Here is an 18,893-nt window from a genome sequence, read left to right on the forward strand (position 1 = left end):
GAATATGAATAATAAAATTTTTGCCTGCGGTTTAAGAGCGTAACTTCAGTGAAACGGCAAATAATTTTCAACAGTAGGTGCGACGAAATTTCTCACTTATCGCCTGGACTCACCAATCAGAGACCGACAGCAGAGTGTGTGCATGTCGATTTGTTTTGTCATGGCGTCGGATGAAAATATTCTTAAATCGTGTAAAGATGACTAAAAAACTTTACGTATGTACTTAAAAAAGAAAACATGTCAATGAATATACTATTATTATTAGTAATATAACAATAAACATAACATTAAATGGATGCATGTTGGATTTTTATGACAAATTATATTTCGTTCGGCACGCGTCATTTGCACAATCCGCGCATCGCCTAGCCTCGATCTTTTTAGACCATGCCATAACAATTTCATATCGGAATTTTAAAAAAAATTTATGTATCTGCCTAAGTTATTTCCATAAGACTGAGCCTAAAAATAGTAAGCAGTGGCATTTATGTCACCAAGTAGCTGTGCCTAATTTGATTCCAAAATTTGAGAGTGTATTGAACAATATGGTATTTTTTTTTAAATCACTGGAAAAATCTTTATACACCAAATGCGGTGTGAACTGCAAAAGTTCAATGATTTAGAGATCATGTATTACCGCAAATTTGTGTTTCTTTGTGTGTACACATCTATATTTTTACCGACGGAACATACATATTATTAAAGGAAGATGGTGTTAGACTTTAGATGAAATTATGGTTCTAGTCGGTTATGTGGAATACAGCGGGAAACACGTTTTGGAAATACCCTATATACTGGATTATTTGTTAGGTTTGGTTAGGTTAACCTAACAAATAATCCAGTATATCGGCTATTTTCAAAATGTAAATTTACCACTGTATTCCACATAACCGACTTGTACAGAAATTATTTATTAAAATCAACCATTAACATTCGTATTAAACATGGAAAATTAAGAAAACGAAACGTAGTTAGAATACAAATTACATATCGGCATAACTTAGAAAATAAAACATATCAATACTTATTATGATTTTGTGTGTAAATCACTGTGAATTAACTGTAATTTATTGGTATGACCTGGAATGACGCAAGAAGACAGGCTAGCGACAGGGATTTCTCCAGCTAATTTCCGTCCTAAATCTAATTGAGTACGATAAAAAGTCTTTATAAGTGAATTTATATTATAACATTTTTTCAGTAGTTGAAACTGTCTATTTGTGCAAGTTACGACAGTTTCTCTCCTTGGAAACCACAAAAGAATGCATGTTCTACTTTTCTTATTTATCACGTGCCCTTCGCTGTGGTTTTGTAGTTCACCGCATGCCCTAAATCAATATTGGCCTGAATAATATTCTATCTGTGGTTATTTTACTCAGTGTTGACAGTTGAAACAATACCAAATCTTTTAAAATAGTACATAATATATAAATTCAAAAGCGATTTAGAGACACGGAGTGTGACTGACCGGAGAGAGAGCGCTTAGGGCAAAAATTCCTGGAAGACTGATGATACTTTCACAGTCAGCCATCCTTATTCGTTTAAAGATAAAATTTTCTACCGACTGTACTTGGCAAATGGATATCAATACATAAAAAGTATTATAAAATAAAATTGATTACCTCTGTAACTTTGTAATTTACTAAATTTAAATGAAAATATATTTTCCCCTAGAAATTATTATTTGACAAACAACTTGGGTTTATAAATTAAATAAACATGACTGTTTTGTTGACATGGAAAACAGTAGATAGGAACCTTTTGACTCATTGATGTATGTAGCACATGATAGTGATAGTCAAACAATTATTTATTGTAACACAATGATAGGAACTACCTATCTTAAGTTCAGGCATTCTCAACAGTTCATAATTTTTCTGAATAAAAAATATTATGGTTACCTATTGTAAACATAGACAAAAGATAAAAATAAGAATTAAAGAGTCCGGATTAAAGCCATGCATAGGCTTCAAACTCTCTTAATTCGGCCCTGATTGCACATTTTTAAAAATTGAAACACGATTATACTCAAGAGAGGCTGGGCGGTGTGTTTATACTTATTGCCACCTACTCAGTAACTATTGTTTGTGATATGATGCCATAGTAGGTACCTAAAGTTTATTCCTGATTTGCTTTTCCCATGGATTTAAAAAAAACCTACCAGGTGAGATAGGAAAGTGGGGTAATCTATTAGTATTGACTGTGGGGGATATCATGGCTCCCACATCCTGAAGCGGGCCCCCAGGTCAGGATCCTTGGTGGGCCTCCCTACCTATCGTTAAGGTTAAGTCGTTCAATGTGCATACTGCACCTGGCGCGTAGCAATTAACATTCATTAAGTGGTCAGCAGTTAACGAGATTAAAGGCAGTGTGTCGATCTACAGTAGCATTTATTTTTCCAAATGGGGTTCGAGGAAAAATCAAGGGTATTTACTTTATTTTTAGCAATTTTTTGTGTTTTTGAATACATCCACTTGAAGTAGGTATGGATTTGTCGAGTATCGACACACAATAATCAAAAATTGTATTGTACGACATTTTTTCAAATGTCAACATTCTTGAAATACAAGGGACTTTCTTTTATTAGATCAATTTTTTTATGTGTGTTTATATCATTATTTATCTGGTCTATGAGCCATACCGGACCCGCCCTGAGCCCAGGCCCCCAGGCTAGAGCCCTGTGGAGCCCATGGGGATAATAATCCCATGAATATATTTAGGTGGTGATAATAATTTACAAGGTAGGTAGGTGAGTCTCAGGCAAAATTATGTAGATTCCCATAGAGGTACCTCCATGTTATTAATAAACAATAGCCCATTATTTTAATTGTTCTCGTATTTTTTAAAACATACTTATGCAGATGTGACGATGGTGGACGTCATAATTTTGATGGGTTACAATTAAAAATGTTCAGAACCCCTGACCCAGTTACCTACCTACTGAATAAAAACTTCTAGTCTAGCAGATTCTAACAAATGAATGATAATATTACGAATACCACAATATATTATATATCGAATATGTACGTGAAAGAAATGTTCTAATTTGAAAATTTTCGACCTAATCTGGGTTAAATTATCGATCTTTTTTTTATCATAGAATTATTAATCAAAATTATCAGCTGTCAATCGGTCGGCAATGTGAGGTTATGTGGTTTATATATAATCGAAGTTTACATTAATGTCTCTGCAAGTACACTCGGATGTCCAGTGAGTTACATACTTCACAGAATGGTGCGGTGTTATTCTCGCATTAAATTCAACCGAAAATATTCTAGAAATACGATACAACCTGAGCAAACACAAATATTCGGTTGATTATTTCGGATGTAAATAAACATGGCGGGTGCCGAGTTAAGGTTAACCAATGTTTGTAAACCCCTCGATTCATTATCAGAAGTAAATGATTTCATAAAAAATCCTCCTGGTTGGGGAGGAAATACAATAACGCTGAACAAAAGGAGCAAAGTTATAAAAAATAGTGATTTGTACGACAACGGAAGTATCTGTCATTTTAACAAACTGACAAAAGTACCCGCGAGATTTGAATATGGCAGTGTACCAAAAACATTGATTTGTCATGACATGGCCAATGGATATCACGATGATAGGTAAGTTGGAAATTAATAATGTTCAATAAAAATAGTCATAGAAGTGTGATTGATATCTACTCATAAATTTCATAATACATACATTTCTTTTCTTAAATTGGTACCTACTAAATTATTAACTTATTATTTTTGTCAACACATTTTCGATATATTTTTTTTGGTAAATGTGCCGCAGCTGCCGTCATGAGATTTTATAACTTTCTTTTTAAACCAAACCTAACCTAACCTAACATCAACTAACCTAGTCTAACCTACCCCAACCTAATTTTATTACCTAATATTATAATCTTAGTTTGTGATAATGATACATCAAAATGTATGAAAATTTATAATTTTAAATTAACAATAATTATTGGATCGAAAAGCCTATGCGCCGAAAGAGGTATTTATTATAATTGTCTACATGGAATAAACTGTTTTTGTAAAAAAAAAAAAAACATAAAAGCTCATGACGGCATCTGCGGCACAATTACCTTATTTTTTATTAGCTAGTTAATTATATGGCTGTGTGTTTTGTCAGAATGGTTATATTTATGCATACCTACGATTTTCATATTAATATTTTATTACTGCTTTTATGATACTCTTATTATAAAAATGAATATCTAGCTAAGTATATTATTATAGATTTACTAAATTTCTTATACAATGATTATTTTCCTTAATGCGTCAATGACATTGAGCTACTTTACGAGCTGTTTGTTGGCGAATTTAAAAGCGGCCGATTCAGCTACTGCTATTGCGATGATGACACACAAAACTTTCCATTCGCTGAGAAGCCAACAAGCTAGCGACTATTTTGACAGAACGTAGTTCATTTTTTACCGGGAGGTCGCTACTACGCTCTACTGTGCAGACGCAGTAGGCCCACATGCTGGCGTGTAGCGTGTAAAGTTGACCGGCTCTCAACTTTTCTCGGTAGATTGTTTTCAATCTGCTTGTTAGATTGTTCGATGATGACACTGGGCGACTTTACAGGCAGATTGTAAATTCGCCAACAAGCACCTCGTAAAGTAGCTCAATGTCATTGACGCTTACGCGTACCTTCTTCTAATAAAATTTATTGACAGGTTTATCCTAGGAACAGATAATTATTCAGCATACTGTTTTTACCATTGGGGCGCCATTGACATGTTTATATACTTCAGTCATCATTTTATAACGATTCCACCGCTTGGGTGGATAAATGCTGCCCATAAACATGGAGTACAAATCTTAGGTAAGTAGATGCTGGATACCTAGGTACTATTTTTTAATAATATAATATATATCAGAAATTATTTATTCCTAGAGAAGAGCTGTTCACTTTGAGCTTGCAATCGGTAGGTTTGTGATAGAATCCCACTGACTATTAAAATCCACTTAGTTTTAAAATCATCAATAGATTATTCTTGTATCCATGGGTTTCTATTATCTTCTTCTTTTCCTCATCTCTTTCCACTCCTACAAGTGATTTATATAATACAGTGAAATCCTGATATAAAGTTTTTGACTGGACTGACTAAAAAACGTAAATAGCGAGAAAATGTAAATGGGGGGCATTAAAAAATTAAAAAAATCGTACAAATTGGTTCAGTGCATATTATTGGCTTGTTTATAATATAAAACTCGATATATTTATAAATTATTTTGAAGGATTCGTCTTGTACGTCAGGCTAGGCTAGTAAAATATTTGAGCCAAAACGGAGAATGACAAAAAATATTGTGTGCCCACGCTGGCTAAAGTAAAAGATCACCCGTCAACTGCGTTGTGTATACTTGGCCTACACTGCAGACTTGTCTTTAAAAAGAAATGTGCTTATGCGTCTGCACCTTAAAATTTCAATGGTTGCTGTGCATTTATTGAATGTGTTGAAATAAATTTTAATTTTAATTCAATTTCAAAAATGAATTTCAAACGTAAATTTCGAGAAATTAAAACATAAAACTGTGTATTTATTAAATGTATTTTAAAGTGTACTAAAATAAAATGAAACGCCCACGGTTTCCGCGCGGCTTAAGCCTTGGACTATAACGCCGTAGGTCCCAGGTTCGAATCCTGGGTCTGGCAAGTATACATATTGTTTTTCAATTTGTGTGTGAGTCAGGGTGTGGACCTAATAGGTTGAGCAAGTGGTTGAAATCCATTTCTCGTAAAAAACAAAATCTCTTAATACAAACCTCTACTCTGTGGAGGCCCATATGATCCTGGTCGGAAAAAAATGAAATGGGATTCCAGAAACTGCACGCAAAAAGCGGGAAAACGTGAATTCCGGGCACGCAAAGCGCAGTTTTATTTTTTTGACCGCCAAAAAACTTGTAATAAGAAGCACGTAAAATGGATATATCTACTTAACAAAATTATGTCCACTTTTTACTGTTTATTTTTTACTTTCATCAATAACTTTTTTTGAATTTTAGTAAATTATGTAATTTCTTCTCAATTATTATTAATGAACATTTAACAATGTACCCAGGTACCATTATAACGGAGTGGAACGATGGAAAAGCGACCTGTGAACAATTTTTGGCAAACAAAGAAGAGATGGAAAGGTTCGCCGACCAGCTCGTTACGATTGCGAAGTATTTGAAAATGGACGGGTGGTTGATCAACATTGAAAATAAAATCGACAATGTTGACATGCTTTTGAAGTTTGTCAAGTACTTGACAGCAACAATGCATGAAGAGATACCGGGTTCCGTGGTCATCTGGTATGACAGCGTCATAAAGGATGGGTCGCTCTCCTGGCAAAATTGTCTTAATGAAAAGAACATGTAAGTACAGTCATTTTGTTTATAATAGTAGCTACTTGTACAAATCATCATCATCATCAGGAGCAGAACAACCCGGGATGGGTACTGGATTCCTCGAACAATTTTCTTTCCATAATAGCAGGTTTTCAATTCAGTACCCCAAGTTACGGCAGTAATTGCTATCTTCATTTAGCCAACAAATTTTAATCTTACACCTTCTGCATTCTATTGGATAGCTCGACATTACTTCCTTTACCGGATCATTGTCGTTAATATGGTGTCCATAACCTAGCCAGCATGGTCTCTCAATCTCAGTTGGTAGAACTGCGCTGCAAGCTTTGTACGGCTAACCATAGAGCTTATTCTTTAACTAGTGTGTCATGGCTGCGATTTTATAACGCGCTATGTAGTGTAATGGATGGAATTAGAGATCGGAGGCATAGATCTGTATGTGAAAAAGCAGGTGGGAGGGGGGGTTGTTGTTACGCAGATCACCACTAAGACGTTCACAATTAAGATATAATGGTAAGGCTATATAGTATCGTATCTTTTCATTCAATTCTTGCCGTCTGTATAATATAATAATTATATTAAATTCCACAAATTAGGTTTTTAGTCAATAACCATTTCAGTTGTGAAACCATTATTAAGATCATAAAAATAGACACCCTTGCTTAAATATTTTTTTTAGATAAAGAGACACTTTGTTCTTTCCTTTTTTATTTTGTATACAAAGATGGAGTCTAAATTTAATAATATATTATGAAAGTGAAGAATATAAAAATATTTGTAAGACTAACGATTAAATTTTCAAAGTCATTTCACATTGTAGGTTAATATAATATAGCAAGATTCACATTTTCTTTTTTGATTTTTATCTTTCATGGCCTCACTGAGATTAGAAGATATTGCATCATTGTTACAAGTCGAAAAAAGTTTCTTATGTGCCCATGGTGATTTTGAATTTTTTTTATTATGCCCTGTTCTCTTTTTTTGTGGTAAGCATTTCCTGTCATCTTTTATTTATTCACAGTTATCATTTTTATACATGAATATTATATTATATGAGTCTGATTGAATATATATGAAGGGTACACGGCAAAAACAGGCTCATTGCATTTTTTCATTTTTGAGATTTAAATGCCAATTTGTTCAACAGAGCAAGTGCTCAAAAATGGTATCATTAAAACTACCAAAATAGATTTCATTGCTTCATAAATGAAGGGATAAGAAAGTGTCGTCAAGGCAATAAATCAGCTCATTGCGTATGAAACTGCACAACAACGTAGAATATGTTTTTGTTTCACTTTTATTATATATCAAAGTAAATGAGAAATCAATATATAAATTCTTTTACTTAATATTAAAACCATTTTCCTACCTATAATGTTTTTATTCTTCTTTTTGCTCTCCTGCACAATTATCATTTTGTAGATGAGCCTTTTTTGCCGTGTACCTACCCTTCATATGAATCTGAGTGAGTCAAAAGAGTCCAAGTGAACGAAATCAAAAAAAAATTGAAACGATTCTATACCTAGTGCTTGGTTGAATTATATTATTATTGTTTATTTTAATTTTCCAGGGACTTCTTCAACGTGTGTGATGGATTGTTCACCAACTATTGCTGGGGCAGATCTCACCTGGAAAGGAGTGTGATTGAAGCGGGTGCCCGGAAGCATGATGTGTATGTCGGTGTCGATGTGTGGGGCAGGAATTTCTGGGGCGGCGGTCTGTTCAACACAGCTGAGGTAACACTAAACAATTGGAACAAGAGGGAACCTTCTCTATATAGAACATTGATGAGTTACCTTTTTATTGGCAACCCAACATTTTGCCATATCTGGCAACTATTAAAGATAAGGGAGTTATTACAACAAATTATGTCAGTGGCGAAGGTTGGAGGTAGGCTATGGAGATCCGACATAAGTAATGCAAACTAAACTTTGACATTCATACTTATTTATATTATATAGATATTAGATACACAGTGTGATAATATTAATAAAATAATGCTAGATATTAATTAATATCTACCAATTTTTTCAACAAACAGTACCATATTTTATTAAAAATATGGTCAATAATTAGCACTACGATTAAAATTCAAAGTTTCGTGCCAAGGCCTGACTATAGAGGGCCATGGGCAGGGCTGTATTGTGATTAAAACACCTTGAATGACTCTTTGAAGCTTAAAACAAGTTTTTTATGCAGTAAACGATCATTATTATATTTATAATATTTAGATAAAAAATCACAAACAACATGTCAAAGTATGTCACGAGTTTAACATTTTATTTTATTTATGTTTTTAGGCTGTGATAGAGGTCCATAATGTGGGCTTATCGCTGGCCATATTTGCACCGGCTTGGACACATGAGGGTATCCAAAGTATCCAAGTGATGGACCAGCAGTACAATCAAAGCGATCCAGATCATCCTCAATCGTGCTCATCCAAAGCTCTTGATGAAACTGCCAGCGGTGGCAACAACTTATCCCCCAGTCAACGATTTAGACAATGCGCTGTCAGAGAACATTTCATTTTGCGGGAGAATGCTTTTTGGAACACTCTGTGGCCTTATTTGAACACGAGAGGTCCTTCACAGTTGCCGTTCCAGACATTCTTTTGTCTTGGATCTGGTGAAAAGAAATGGATGAATGGAGAGGTTGTATTTTATTTCTTACCACAGCTCCTTTAAATGTAACCAATTCAAAGATTCTCTCTTACTATAGTTCCACGGTAGCTTAGATGGTAGTGTGCCCATCCCTGCAGCCGTGGGTTTGGGTTCGATCCTGCGGACGGCAAATATTTTTTTTCCGATGGTTTGATCCAGTACAACAACGTAATAGGCTGGATGAATGCCTGACAATTACTCTTCATAAAAAAGCTTTTTAATATAACGTCTACTCGATGGAGGCCCATAATATGTTCCGCTTAAGAGCAGAACTGTAACGTTTCTTTATTATATTGAATATCATTTTCACTTTTAAGCGTAGTATATCAGAGAGAAAAAGTAGGTTATATTGACAGAGTTTTTTAAAAGGAACGGTTGTTACCCATTTGCCCAATCGATTGGGTCCTTGGCTTGGATCAAAGACACATTGAAAAACAGCATGGGATTTTTACCTGATGAGGGATTCGAACCCACGGCTTCAGGGATGGACATTCTGCTACAACAAACAAAAACACATACGCGGTGAGTTTATAAATTATCATAATAAGTGCGTATAAGACACTGGCCTTTCATCCGGGGACTCCGGGTTCGATTCCCAATGAAGTCATAATATTATTTATATGTTTGTGATTGTTTCACTTTTATTACTAACTAAACTACTGTTTCAGTATACTGTCTTTAGGTCTCATGGTCTGTTTTAGTGTTAAAAAAAAGAAAAAAAAGATAAAAGAACACATAATTGTGTTTGATTTTAGGTTATTTCTTCTTTTATTGAAGATGTTTTGTGGATAAAATACTTAGATTAAAAGGATAACTTACCTTCTTAATAATTCTTAAATAATATAATTCAAATTCATAGTTTCTGTTAATACAAATTGTTGTTATATTTAAAAATTTTCTATCTTCCTGTATGGATTAAATATTACATATTTATATTGGCAGGTCATCGAAGATAGAACTTGGTTCAATCTTCAACAGCAAGATTACCAATTGTCTTCACCAATATGCGCCAATGGCCATTGGCTCACGTTTGAATCTCCAGAAATACAGAAACCCAAAGCTGCAACGCCACCAAAAGAACCGCATGACAAAACATTGAATGTTATGAAAGACACAGACGGTGTACAAAGGCAGAAGAGAATGTGTGATTCGACAAACTATTCTGATAAACATGTTAGTGATGTAAAGATTCCAAATAGAGATCTAGAAAAAGATGTAAATGTTCTTGAAACCACCGACCTCGCATTTGATAAATTGCCAGTTAACAGTACTCATTGTGATACAATATGTCCAACTGACACAAGTAATCAGACTGATCTGAAAGAACTACAAGAAAATACTATTATCAAATCAGAAACCACGTGTGTTGAAGTTAAACAATTTAGACCGCTAGTTAAAAAATTCATGGTTAAACTTAAAAGAGATAAAATTAACTGCGTTGAATTCTATCACGATGACAGTTTGGAAGGCGGCGGTTGTATCAAAATATCTCCCGTAAACAATACTAAATCACCTGAAATATCCCGTCTTTTCATTTGCGAATTGCTGTGCGATCATAACTTCACAGTTTATTACGCTGTCAAAGAACTTGACGTGGCAAGAAACCAAGATCTTCATTTGATATTCTCGCTCAGGAATAATAGGACGCGGGAAATATTCCACGTTGTGTTGACGAGTGGTCAGTACGTGCCCAAATCGCTGCCCGGACAGAATGTGTCGATTGTTTTACGTCCGGTGAATGCTAACTCTAAATCATTTAATACGCTGCAACAAAATCTTCTGATGACCCATCCCGGATTTTATATACCGGTAGAAAATGACAACAAATGGGATGTCAGGTAATTGTGATCACTTGTCATCGGATAACTGCACTATTGCGAATGAAACATTTTTGAAAATGTCTATTCTATGGTTCATACGATGTTCTTTTATGGCATGTGATATGGATGATTCCCACATGCTATTGATTTAAGTAGATAAAAAACCTATTGATCGATTCTATGATTTTAACACATCAATTACGTGTCTTGTTATTTTAACAGAATGTGGCAGAAAACGGGAATGGGACAACTGGACGCCAGGACAATTGGATGAAGAATTTTAATCAGTTTATATCTACTACTTTTAATTTATTATTTAATTTATTCAATTTAATTTATTTTACTCTTAACATAATGTTTTTTTAATGCGGATTGGGAATTACCATGCCAACAATTATTAATTTAAAACAATAATTGCCATTACAATTACCATTACCATATACGATTAAATCATTATTTACGTGTGCAAATTTAAATTCTCACCAACTATTAAATCATAATATAATAATTTAAATATAAATAATAATAAATATATTTTTTAAAAGTACCTACCTATAAATACCTTACGTCTATTTAATTTCGAATTGCGTGGCGTCCAGTTGTCCCGGCGCCAAATCGTCCTAGACCCCAGAAAACATATTTAAAAAAAATTGACTCTTTCGGAGTATTGCAGTTACACCAATGTTACATTTTTATTTATTTTTTATGCAAATTTAGAATTTTATTCACATGATTTTAAAAAACAATAGAAATATAGTATGTTACCCATGGTGTCCACAAGGGGGGGGACTGACAGGGCTCTAGCCTGAGGGCCTGGGCTCAAGGGTAAGGCATGGCATGGCGGATCATTCAGACAAGTGAGATAAACACACTTCACAAATCTGCTATAATTGCTACGTGGTTTTGCAATGCAATTTTTGATTATTGTAAAATACAAAAAATCGTTAAAAATACACGTCTTCTTCTTCTTCGGCCATATCCGCCCCTTAGTTGTAGCATATGGACACCACGCGGCGCCTCTAAGAATCCCTGTCACTCGCCAGTCTTCTTGCTTCTTTGCAGGTCAAACCAGCATCCCATAGCTCCGCCGCATACACTCTATAGATAGTATTCAGCGGCCTTCCAGGACGCCGAAATCCGGTTGGCTTGAAGAACAGGCAAGCCAGGTTGAGGTTCTCTTCTGGCATCCGCAACACTGGTCGAGCCAGGTTCAACATTGCCTCTTCACTCTTAGGCTTATGAGAGGCTGCTTGGTGTGTTCTCTTATCTCCTCGTTGCTCCTAAAGTCATACCCACCGCACACCCAGTATCCATCGCAAGCATCCGTTTTCGAAATTCAGTATACGCTTGCTCTGAGCCTTCTTAAGGTGCCATGATTCGTTACCGTAAAGCAGCACCGTCAGAATGGAAGCGTTGAATAGGCGGCATTTGGTTTTGACTGAGTACAATCGTGAGTCCCAGACATTTCGCTTAGAGTTGAATGTTGCTCCAGCCATTCCCATTCAGATAGCGAGCTCTTTCTGCAAAATGCCAACTCCCGTGATGTGTACCACCAGGTACCTGAAGCTGTCGACGCTCTTGGTGTTTTGTCCGTCGCTAATCAGAGGGAAATCTGGATCAGGACAGGTTCTATTACACAAAACGTTGGTTTTCTTCGCGTTGATTTTCAAACCAGTTGTTGGTTGTTATGCAACCTGTCGAATGCCCTTGAGCGATTAATGCGATTGAGTTGTCGAATAGGACAGCGTCATCGGCGTATTCCAGGTCACATAGCTTCACCGTGGGGGTAACAGGTATGCCTCGGTTGAGTGGTATTGACTTCCGTAGTATGAAGTCAAAGAGGATGATGAAGAGAAACAGAGCAAGGACATAACCCTGTCTGACTCCGGTCGTGACCCCGAACCATTCTGTGACAGTGTCACCAATTCTAACATAGCATTCGCTATTCTCGTGCAGGCATTTGATTATGGCAATGATCTTGGTAGGGATCTCGTACGCTCCCAGTATCCTCCAGAGGGATGGGCAGTGCGGACTGTCGAAAGCCTTCTCTTAATCCACAAAGCAGCAGGCAATCGGACTATTCAGCTCATGGCTCTGCTGGAGAAGACTTCGAAGGTTGTGGATTTGGTCTGCACATGCTTTTCCAGGTAGAAACCCAGCCTGGTTTTTCCTGAGTACATGCATTATTGGGTCCCTTATTCTCATCAAGAGGATGATTGCCAAAATCTTTCCCGGAACACTGAGTAGCGTAATGCCTCGGTAATTGTCGCAGCTGAGAGGGTCACCTTTTTTGTGAAATGTGAGTGTGAAGTGAAATGAAAGTGTGATGATTGATGATACTGAATACCCTTAATTATACCTGGAACTCCATTTGGAAAACGCTACTGTAAACCGTCACACTATCTTTAATCCTAGAAATATGTAGGGGGTCCCGCCAAAGATTCCGGCCTGGGGGCCTGCTTCAGGATGTGGGGGCCATGATGTTACCATATTAAATACAAAAGCTGACTGCCAATAAGTACCTAACACAGTTTAGAAAGCGTTTCAGGGACTATTGTATAAACTATTGGTTAACTTTGTCTCAATTAGATAGGACACGTATAGAATTGTGGTCAGTCCTCATGGGCGCAGATCCCAGGGGGCGCAGGTTCGAATCCTGCTGTGTGTCATATTTTTTTTTTCTAGTGATTAGTGTTTTCAAGTTATGTATTTTCAATAAAAGAATGTTACATTCTTAAATCTTGTGAATTATTCGTTGAATAAAAAAAAATAGTTTAAAACATTTACCTCCATGGCGAAGGGTGCTCTTAAAATCCGACATAAATAGTGCATACTAAACTTTGTCAGTCAAATGTATTTGTTTTCATTGAACTAAGACTACAGTGTGTAGATAGTGTTTGTTAGTTTTTAAAATTCAATTACACCCCGCCTAATCCAAGTCACGCCTCTTTAACCACCGATGATGGCTGAGCGACTTATGCGTCGTTTTATAATGTCATGGGTCTCAAGATCGAATTCTCGGTCTGGCAAATTCTCATAATATTGTATTTCAATTTGTGTTCGGAGTCGAGAGTGTGGACCAAACAGGTTGAGCAAGTGGCTAACATCCATTTTACGTAAAAAAAAAAATTGTTAATACAAAAACCTCCACTCAGGAGGCCCATATAATCTAATTAATTCGGATTGGACATGGTCTAATAATAATAATACGTAATAATAATCCAAGCCACAGTAGGTAATAGTCAAAAAATATTCATTTATCTATAAAATATCTAAAATTATGCCATTAAACCATACATAATTTTAGATTTTTTATCTATATAATACTAACCAACACTATCTGTCTTATGTATTCTTAATTCAACGAAAACAAATAAGTATGACTGAAAAAGTGTGCACTATTTTGTCGGATCGCCTATAGCATAACTAAACTATTATGGTTTGGTTTAGGAAGGGCTTAATTGAATTTTGAACACTAACCAGCACCATCTGCAAATTGTATTCTTAGTTCAATGAAAACAAAATATCATCGTTGAAAAATGTGTAACTCAGTTTTAATCGAAAATTGGCTGAATGCCATCTAGTGACCGTTATTAATATCTACCCGTCTTGCAAATGATGTAATTCCAAAAATATTTTAGCATTTTTAAATCATGGATGATATAACTCCATAGCCATGGATTTACATTTACATTTACATAGACAAAACTATAATGTTTTTTGTGTTTCTCCTGTAGTGTTATTGGAGTTACACAATTTTCTAGTTTCAACGAGGATGTGTATGACTGACACAGTTTAGTGTGCATTATTTATGTTGAATCTTTACAGCCTACCTCTACCCTCCCTCGCTACTGCTTTATAATAATAATTCAGTTATATAATATGTATTATTATTATTTTTCAGATATTTCTCTTTGGAATATCCAAATTGCACCATTTTGGAGGTCTGGTGCAAACTGAAAAATAAATCCGGAAGAATGCTATTGGGGGCCTTAGGGATTGCCAAGGATGTTGTCAATTTTTAAAAAGAAATTTATCAAACGCATAAAATGAATTACCTACTTATTTGATTTTTTTACATAACTAACCTACATACTTAGAATATCTATCATTTTTTAAATAAAACTTTTAAAGCCTGTTACTATTAATTATTTTTCACTGTGTGTAGTTATTTTATAATAAAATTTGCAATTTTTTCCATATGAATTCTTCAAAAGTATAAAAGTAAAATATGTACCTACTTATTTTTTAAAGATGCTTTCCCCAAATGGGTTCTGCAAATGGTTGCTGGTGTATGTAAGAACATATGACTTGTGATAATAATCATCCTTAATATAATCACTGCGTACCTTTTGATTAATTTTTAATTACCACATTTAAATAACATGCTAATTGCATCTAATGGCCATTTAACGGGGACACGGCAGCCGTGTCGTCCGCGTCGAACGAGTTTTAAACAGTGACTTAGTGTAAGGCCTCAGTGGCAGAGTTTTGCTATGCGGAACGTGCAGCGCACATATTGTGTTCACTTGTTTAACATGCACGCCTTGGCCTTACACTTAGAATGCCGACCCCTTTCATTTTTAGTTTCAAAAACTCGTTAGGTACCTACCTACTTATCTATTTTCGGCTTTCTTATACAGACAAATACACAAAAAATCTTTAAATTGATAATATAGATATACACCATTTACTAAGAATTTAAATATTTTCACGAAGCCTACTCTCAAACAGTGGTGGTTTTAGGTATGCGGAGGTCTATGCCGCTGACAGGTATGGAGGCACCCCTGTCGAAATGTTGCCTGTACGATAAACCGCCATTACAATCTGTAGTAAAATGGGTATTATAATATAACAGGTGTAATTCGTAAGGCTCTGGCTTTTCATCCGAGAGCTTCGGGTCCGATTCAAAAAAGTATATTATATATAATATATACATATATATTTTTATTTATAATAGTTATATCGTCAGGATAAAACGAGTTCTCTTGTACTATTGTAATTTTGAATATTATTTTGGATGAACAATCACAAAAAATCTCAATTAAGAGTAAGTATGTCATACATATATTAGGTATACCTAATATCAATACAGACCACCGTTATTTTATAAGGCTGCTAATTCAACCACATCAAAACAAATAATTCTGGAAGTGTTGAATGAATAATAATCATTTATGAAAGGTACCCAATACAGCAGTGGTCCGCAACCTTTTCTCATCCATGGCACACCAAAGGTATTCCCAGAATTCCGCGGCACACCACAGGTAAAACAATTTATACATCAAAATATTGACCCCCACATGCTGAAGCGGCCCCCCTACCTATCGCTAAGGTTAAAGACAGTGTGATACTCTAAAGTAGGTAGTGTTTTTCAAATGGTGTTCGAGGTAAAATTAATGGTATTCATTGTATGTTTAGCTATTTTTTGTATTTATTAATACAAACGCTCCCATATCGCATATTTAAAAATATTAGTATCAGCGTAGTAATATAGACGAAAGAGAAACCCGAAGTTCTTATCACCCGTCAAGTATGACTACCTATCATTTTTAATTATAGCTTGAGTTGAAAAAAGTTGCTCACATAGGTACCTATATGTCGTATAAAATGGGAGCTGAACTGCGATAGCCTTGTCGGAAATCCGAGGATATTCTTTATTAACCGAAATCTAGAAAATACCCAATGGAACATCAGCGAAATTCATTTTTAGCGTCACGTCGTTCCTCAATTCAACAAAATTCCTCACGAATTTTCAACTTTCAACTTTTGAAACTCGCAAGTGATTGGTAAAAATATTTGGATAAATTAATTACGTTAGTATGCACCTACCTATAATTAATTCAAATATAATTCGCAAATCTTCGGTCATCAAGGACGTGACGTCCAAGTACAACGGAAGTAAACTAGACATCGCAACCCCGACAAAATATACAGTCCTGTTAAACTTTTTATGTTAATTAATACATTTTGTTTCCAACCAGTGAGCTGAACTTTTTAATTGAAAGATATAAGTTTAGGTACCTATTTCTATATACTTATACCTAATGATTCTTCTCGATTTGTCGCCCTTCGAGTAATTGCCGCCCCCAAGCGACGCTCAATCTGCCTACCCCCACGGGACGTCACTGCTGGAATGTGGTGCAGAGGAAGAAGGAGTATACGATAATATTATAATAGAAAAAAATATGAAATAAGTAGTGCAAACAAAAAATCATAAAATAGTAGGCTATCCTATCAGCTATTGGGAGATATTTTGAAAGGGAGTAACCATCAGCAATGATGGTCAGTAAGTTAAAGATTAAGACAAATTTATATACCACTATTGTGTCTCATTAGTCGTTACAATAATTATGATTATGGTTGTATAATGGTTTCGGATGATAGAGAAAATAGAAGATTCATGATCTGGGTCATGAAGCATACCACAGCTCTAATTCGATTAAAATACTATCGCGGTTGATTGGTCACATTTAATATTTTGTTTATTGAGCTTTATTGATCAGATAATCATTTGCGGTCGATTATTATTTTTGGTAAAAGAAAGTACAGTAAAAAAAATAGTATATTTGAAAATCAAAGACGTATTCGTCCACGCATGCCATTTTGATATAATAATCTGCGAACGTTATGGCACTACCCGGAAAACAAGTCTCTGTCCAGGATCCTGGTTGAACCACAACCGGGACGCAAAATGTTCGGCGGTCAAGATTGCGGTGCGTCAACGTAGATTTTAACTCGACTACATAATGTATCTAATTGGAATTAAGCAAGAATCGTCACAGTTTGTGCTAATTTGCTGCAAATCGCAGCTCCGTGTATGTCAACGTCAAAAACGGGGTTCTTGTTAAGTTAAGAAAAGCAAAAAAATGTCAGTAGGTACCTAATCTGAATCGAGCAAAAGCAAAAAGTAATTTTCATATGCAAAAAGAGCCCATAGTATTGAAATATCTTTATTAGTAAAGGAAAGCGATAAAAAGCTCACGACTTTGATTCTGCACGATTATTTTTTTAGGGAGGAAAGCTAAAAATAGTTTTATTTCGATTCCAGATTGATTTTTTTCGGGAGAAAGCTGTTTGTACTGGATTTAGCGCGTACCATGACGGTTCCATGAATAAACAGAACACGAAAAAACAGAACAGTGATAAAACAGAACAGCGATAAATAGAACTATGACCTTTCAGAAAAATATAACATTTAATATTGAAATTGTCGTATCTCTATTATATTGTATACAATTTAATTATATAATTTCTGCATTCCTAATTGCTGAAAAGCCTCAAATAAACGGTGTTGCCGGCAAGCTAGGCCTATATCTCGTCTCAAAGCGGGATGTTACTGCTAACCGCCACACAAAAGCAAACAACTACGGAAAACACCGAAGACATCAAAAGAAAACACTTCTTGCGAACAAGCGTCCTGTCCTGTATTACACGTTATTAATCGTATTACTATGTTATAGGTACGTCGTATTCATTGAAGCAATCATGCTTACGGTCGTCTATCTATTGCCAAAGGTAATAATAACACATGTAGGTACATATCTATCGAATCTAGTGCAAGGCAGGTGTTTCCTTTGTACTGCAACACATTCCACGAACTCTGTGATTGTGAATACAACACAAACCAACGAAGCTATTAATTTACCTGTGCCTTGCAAACCGAGGCAACTACTTTCAATTTCTTGATAACTAATGAATGAATAATAATTCTGTGGTCGTGGTAGGTATAGGTTAACTCAGTGGAGACGCTAGCACTTAGTGGAGTCAAATATTACGAACTAGTATTCTATACAACCAATAAATCCCTTATGCCCTTATTATAAAGAAATACATTTCCGCGTTAAAACACTGTTTTCAAACAAACTGAATTTTAGTAGGTAGGTACCTAATATTATAATAATAACATTGATTAGATAAAATAATTGGTAGGTACCTATATTATAGCACTGATGAAGGGTGGAGGTAGTCTGTTAAGATAGTGCATACTGAACTTTGTCAGTCAAGCGTATTTGTTTTCTCTATACTACAATAAACTTTTTTTTATTCGACGAAGA

At 35.3% G+C, this 18,893-nt stretch overlaps 1 protein-coding gene across 1 annotated transcript; it reads left to right on the top strand.

Annotated features, from left to right (window-relative positions):
- The first annotated feature begins 3,143 nt into the window (after positions 1-3,143).
- Positions 3,144-14,984, top strand: ENGase (cytosolic endo-beta-N-acetylglucosaminidase). The gene is made up of 7 exons (XM_085949379.1): positions 3,144-3,611; positions 4,682-4,830; positions 6,068-6,365; positions 7,927-8,092; positions 8,657-9,007; positions 9,959-10,854; positions 14,741-14,984. Exons 1-7 carry the CDS (start codon positions 3,340-3,342, stop codon positions 14,859-14,861), a joined length of 2,253 nt encoding a protein of 750 aa, XP_085805505.1. The 5' UTR covers positions 3,144-3,339; the 3' UTR covers positions 14,862-14,984.
- The last annotated feature ends 3,909 nt before the right edge of the window (positions 14,985-18,893 follow it).

Source organism: Rhyacophila brunnea, unplaced genomic scaffold, assembly GCF_057557595.1.
Source record: "Rhyacophila brunnea isolate RB1 unplaced genomic scaffold, BYU_Rbru_1.0 scaffold_22, whole genome shotgun sequence".
NCBI lineage: Eukaryota > Metazoa > Arthropoda > Insecta > Trichoptera > Rhyacophilidae > Rhyacophila > Rhyacophila brunnea.

Bases quoted from the DNA above. Each gene is read 5' to 3' on its own strand.
- ENGase (XM_085949379.1), top strand. From the start codon at position 3,340: ATGGCGGGTGCCGAGTTAAGGTTAACCAATGTTTGTAAACCCCTCGAT. The intron at 4,831-6,067 runs GTAAGTAGATGC...CAATGTACCCAG, and splicing joins ACATGGAGTACAAATCTTAG to GTACCATTATAACGGAGTGG. The intron at 6,366-7,926 runs GTAAGTACAGTC...TTAATTTTCCAG, and splicing joins TGTCTTAATGAAAAGAACAT to GGACTTCTTCAACGTGTGTG.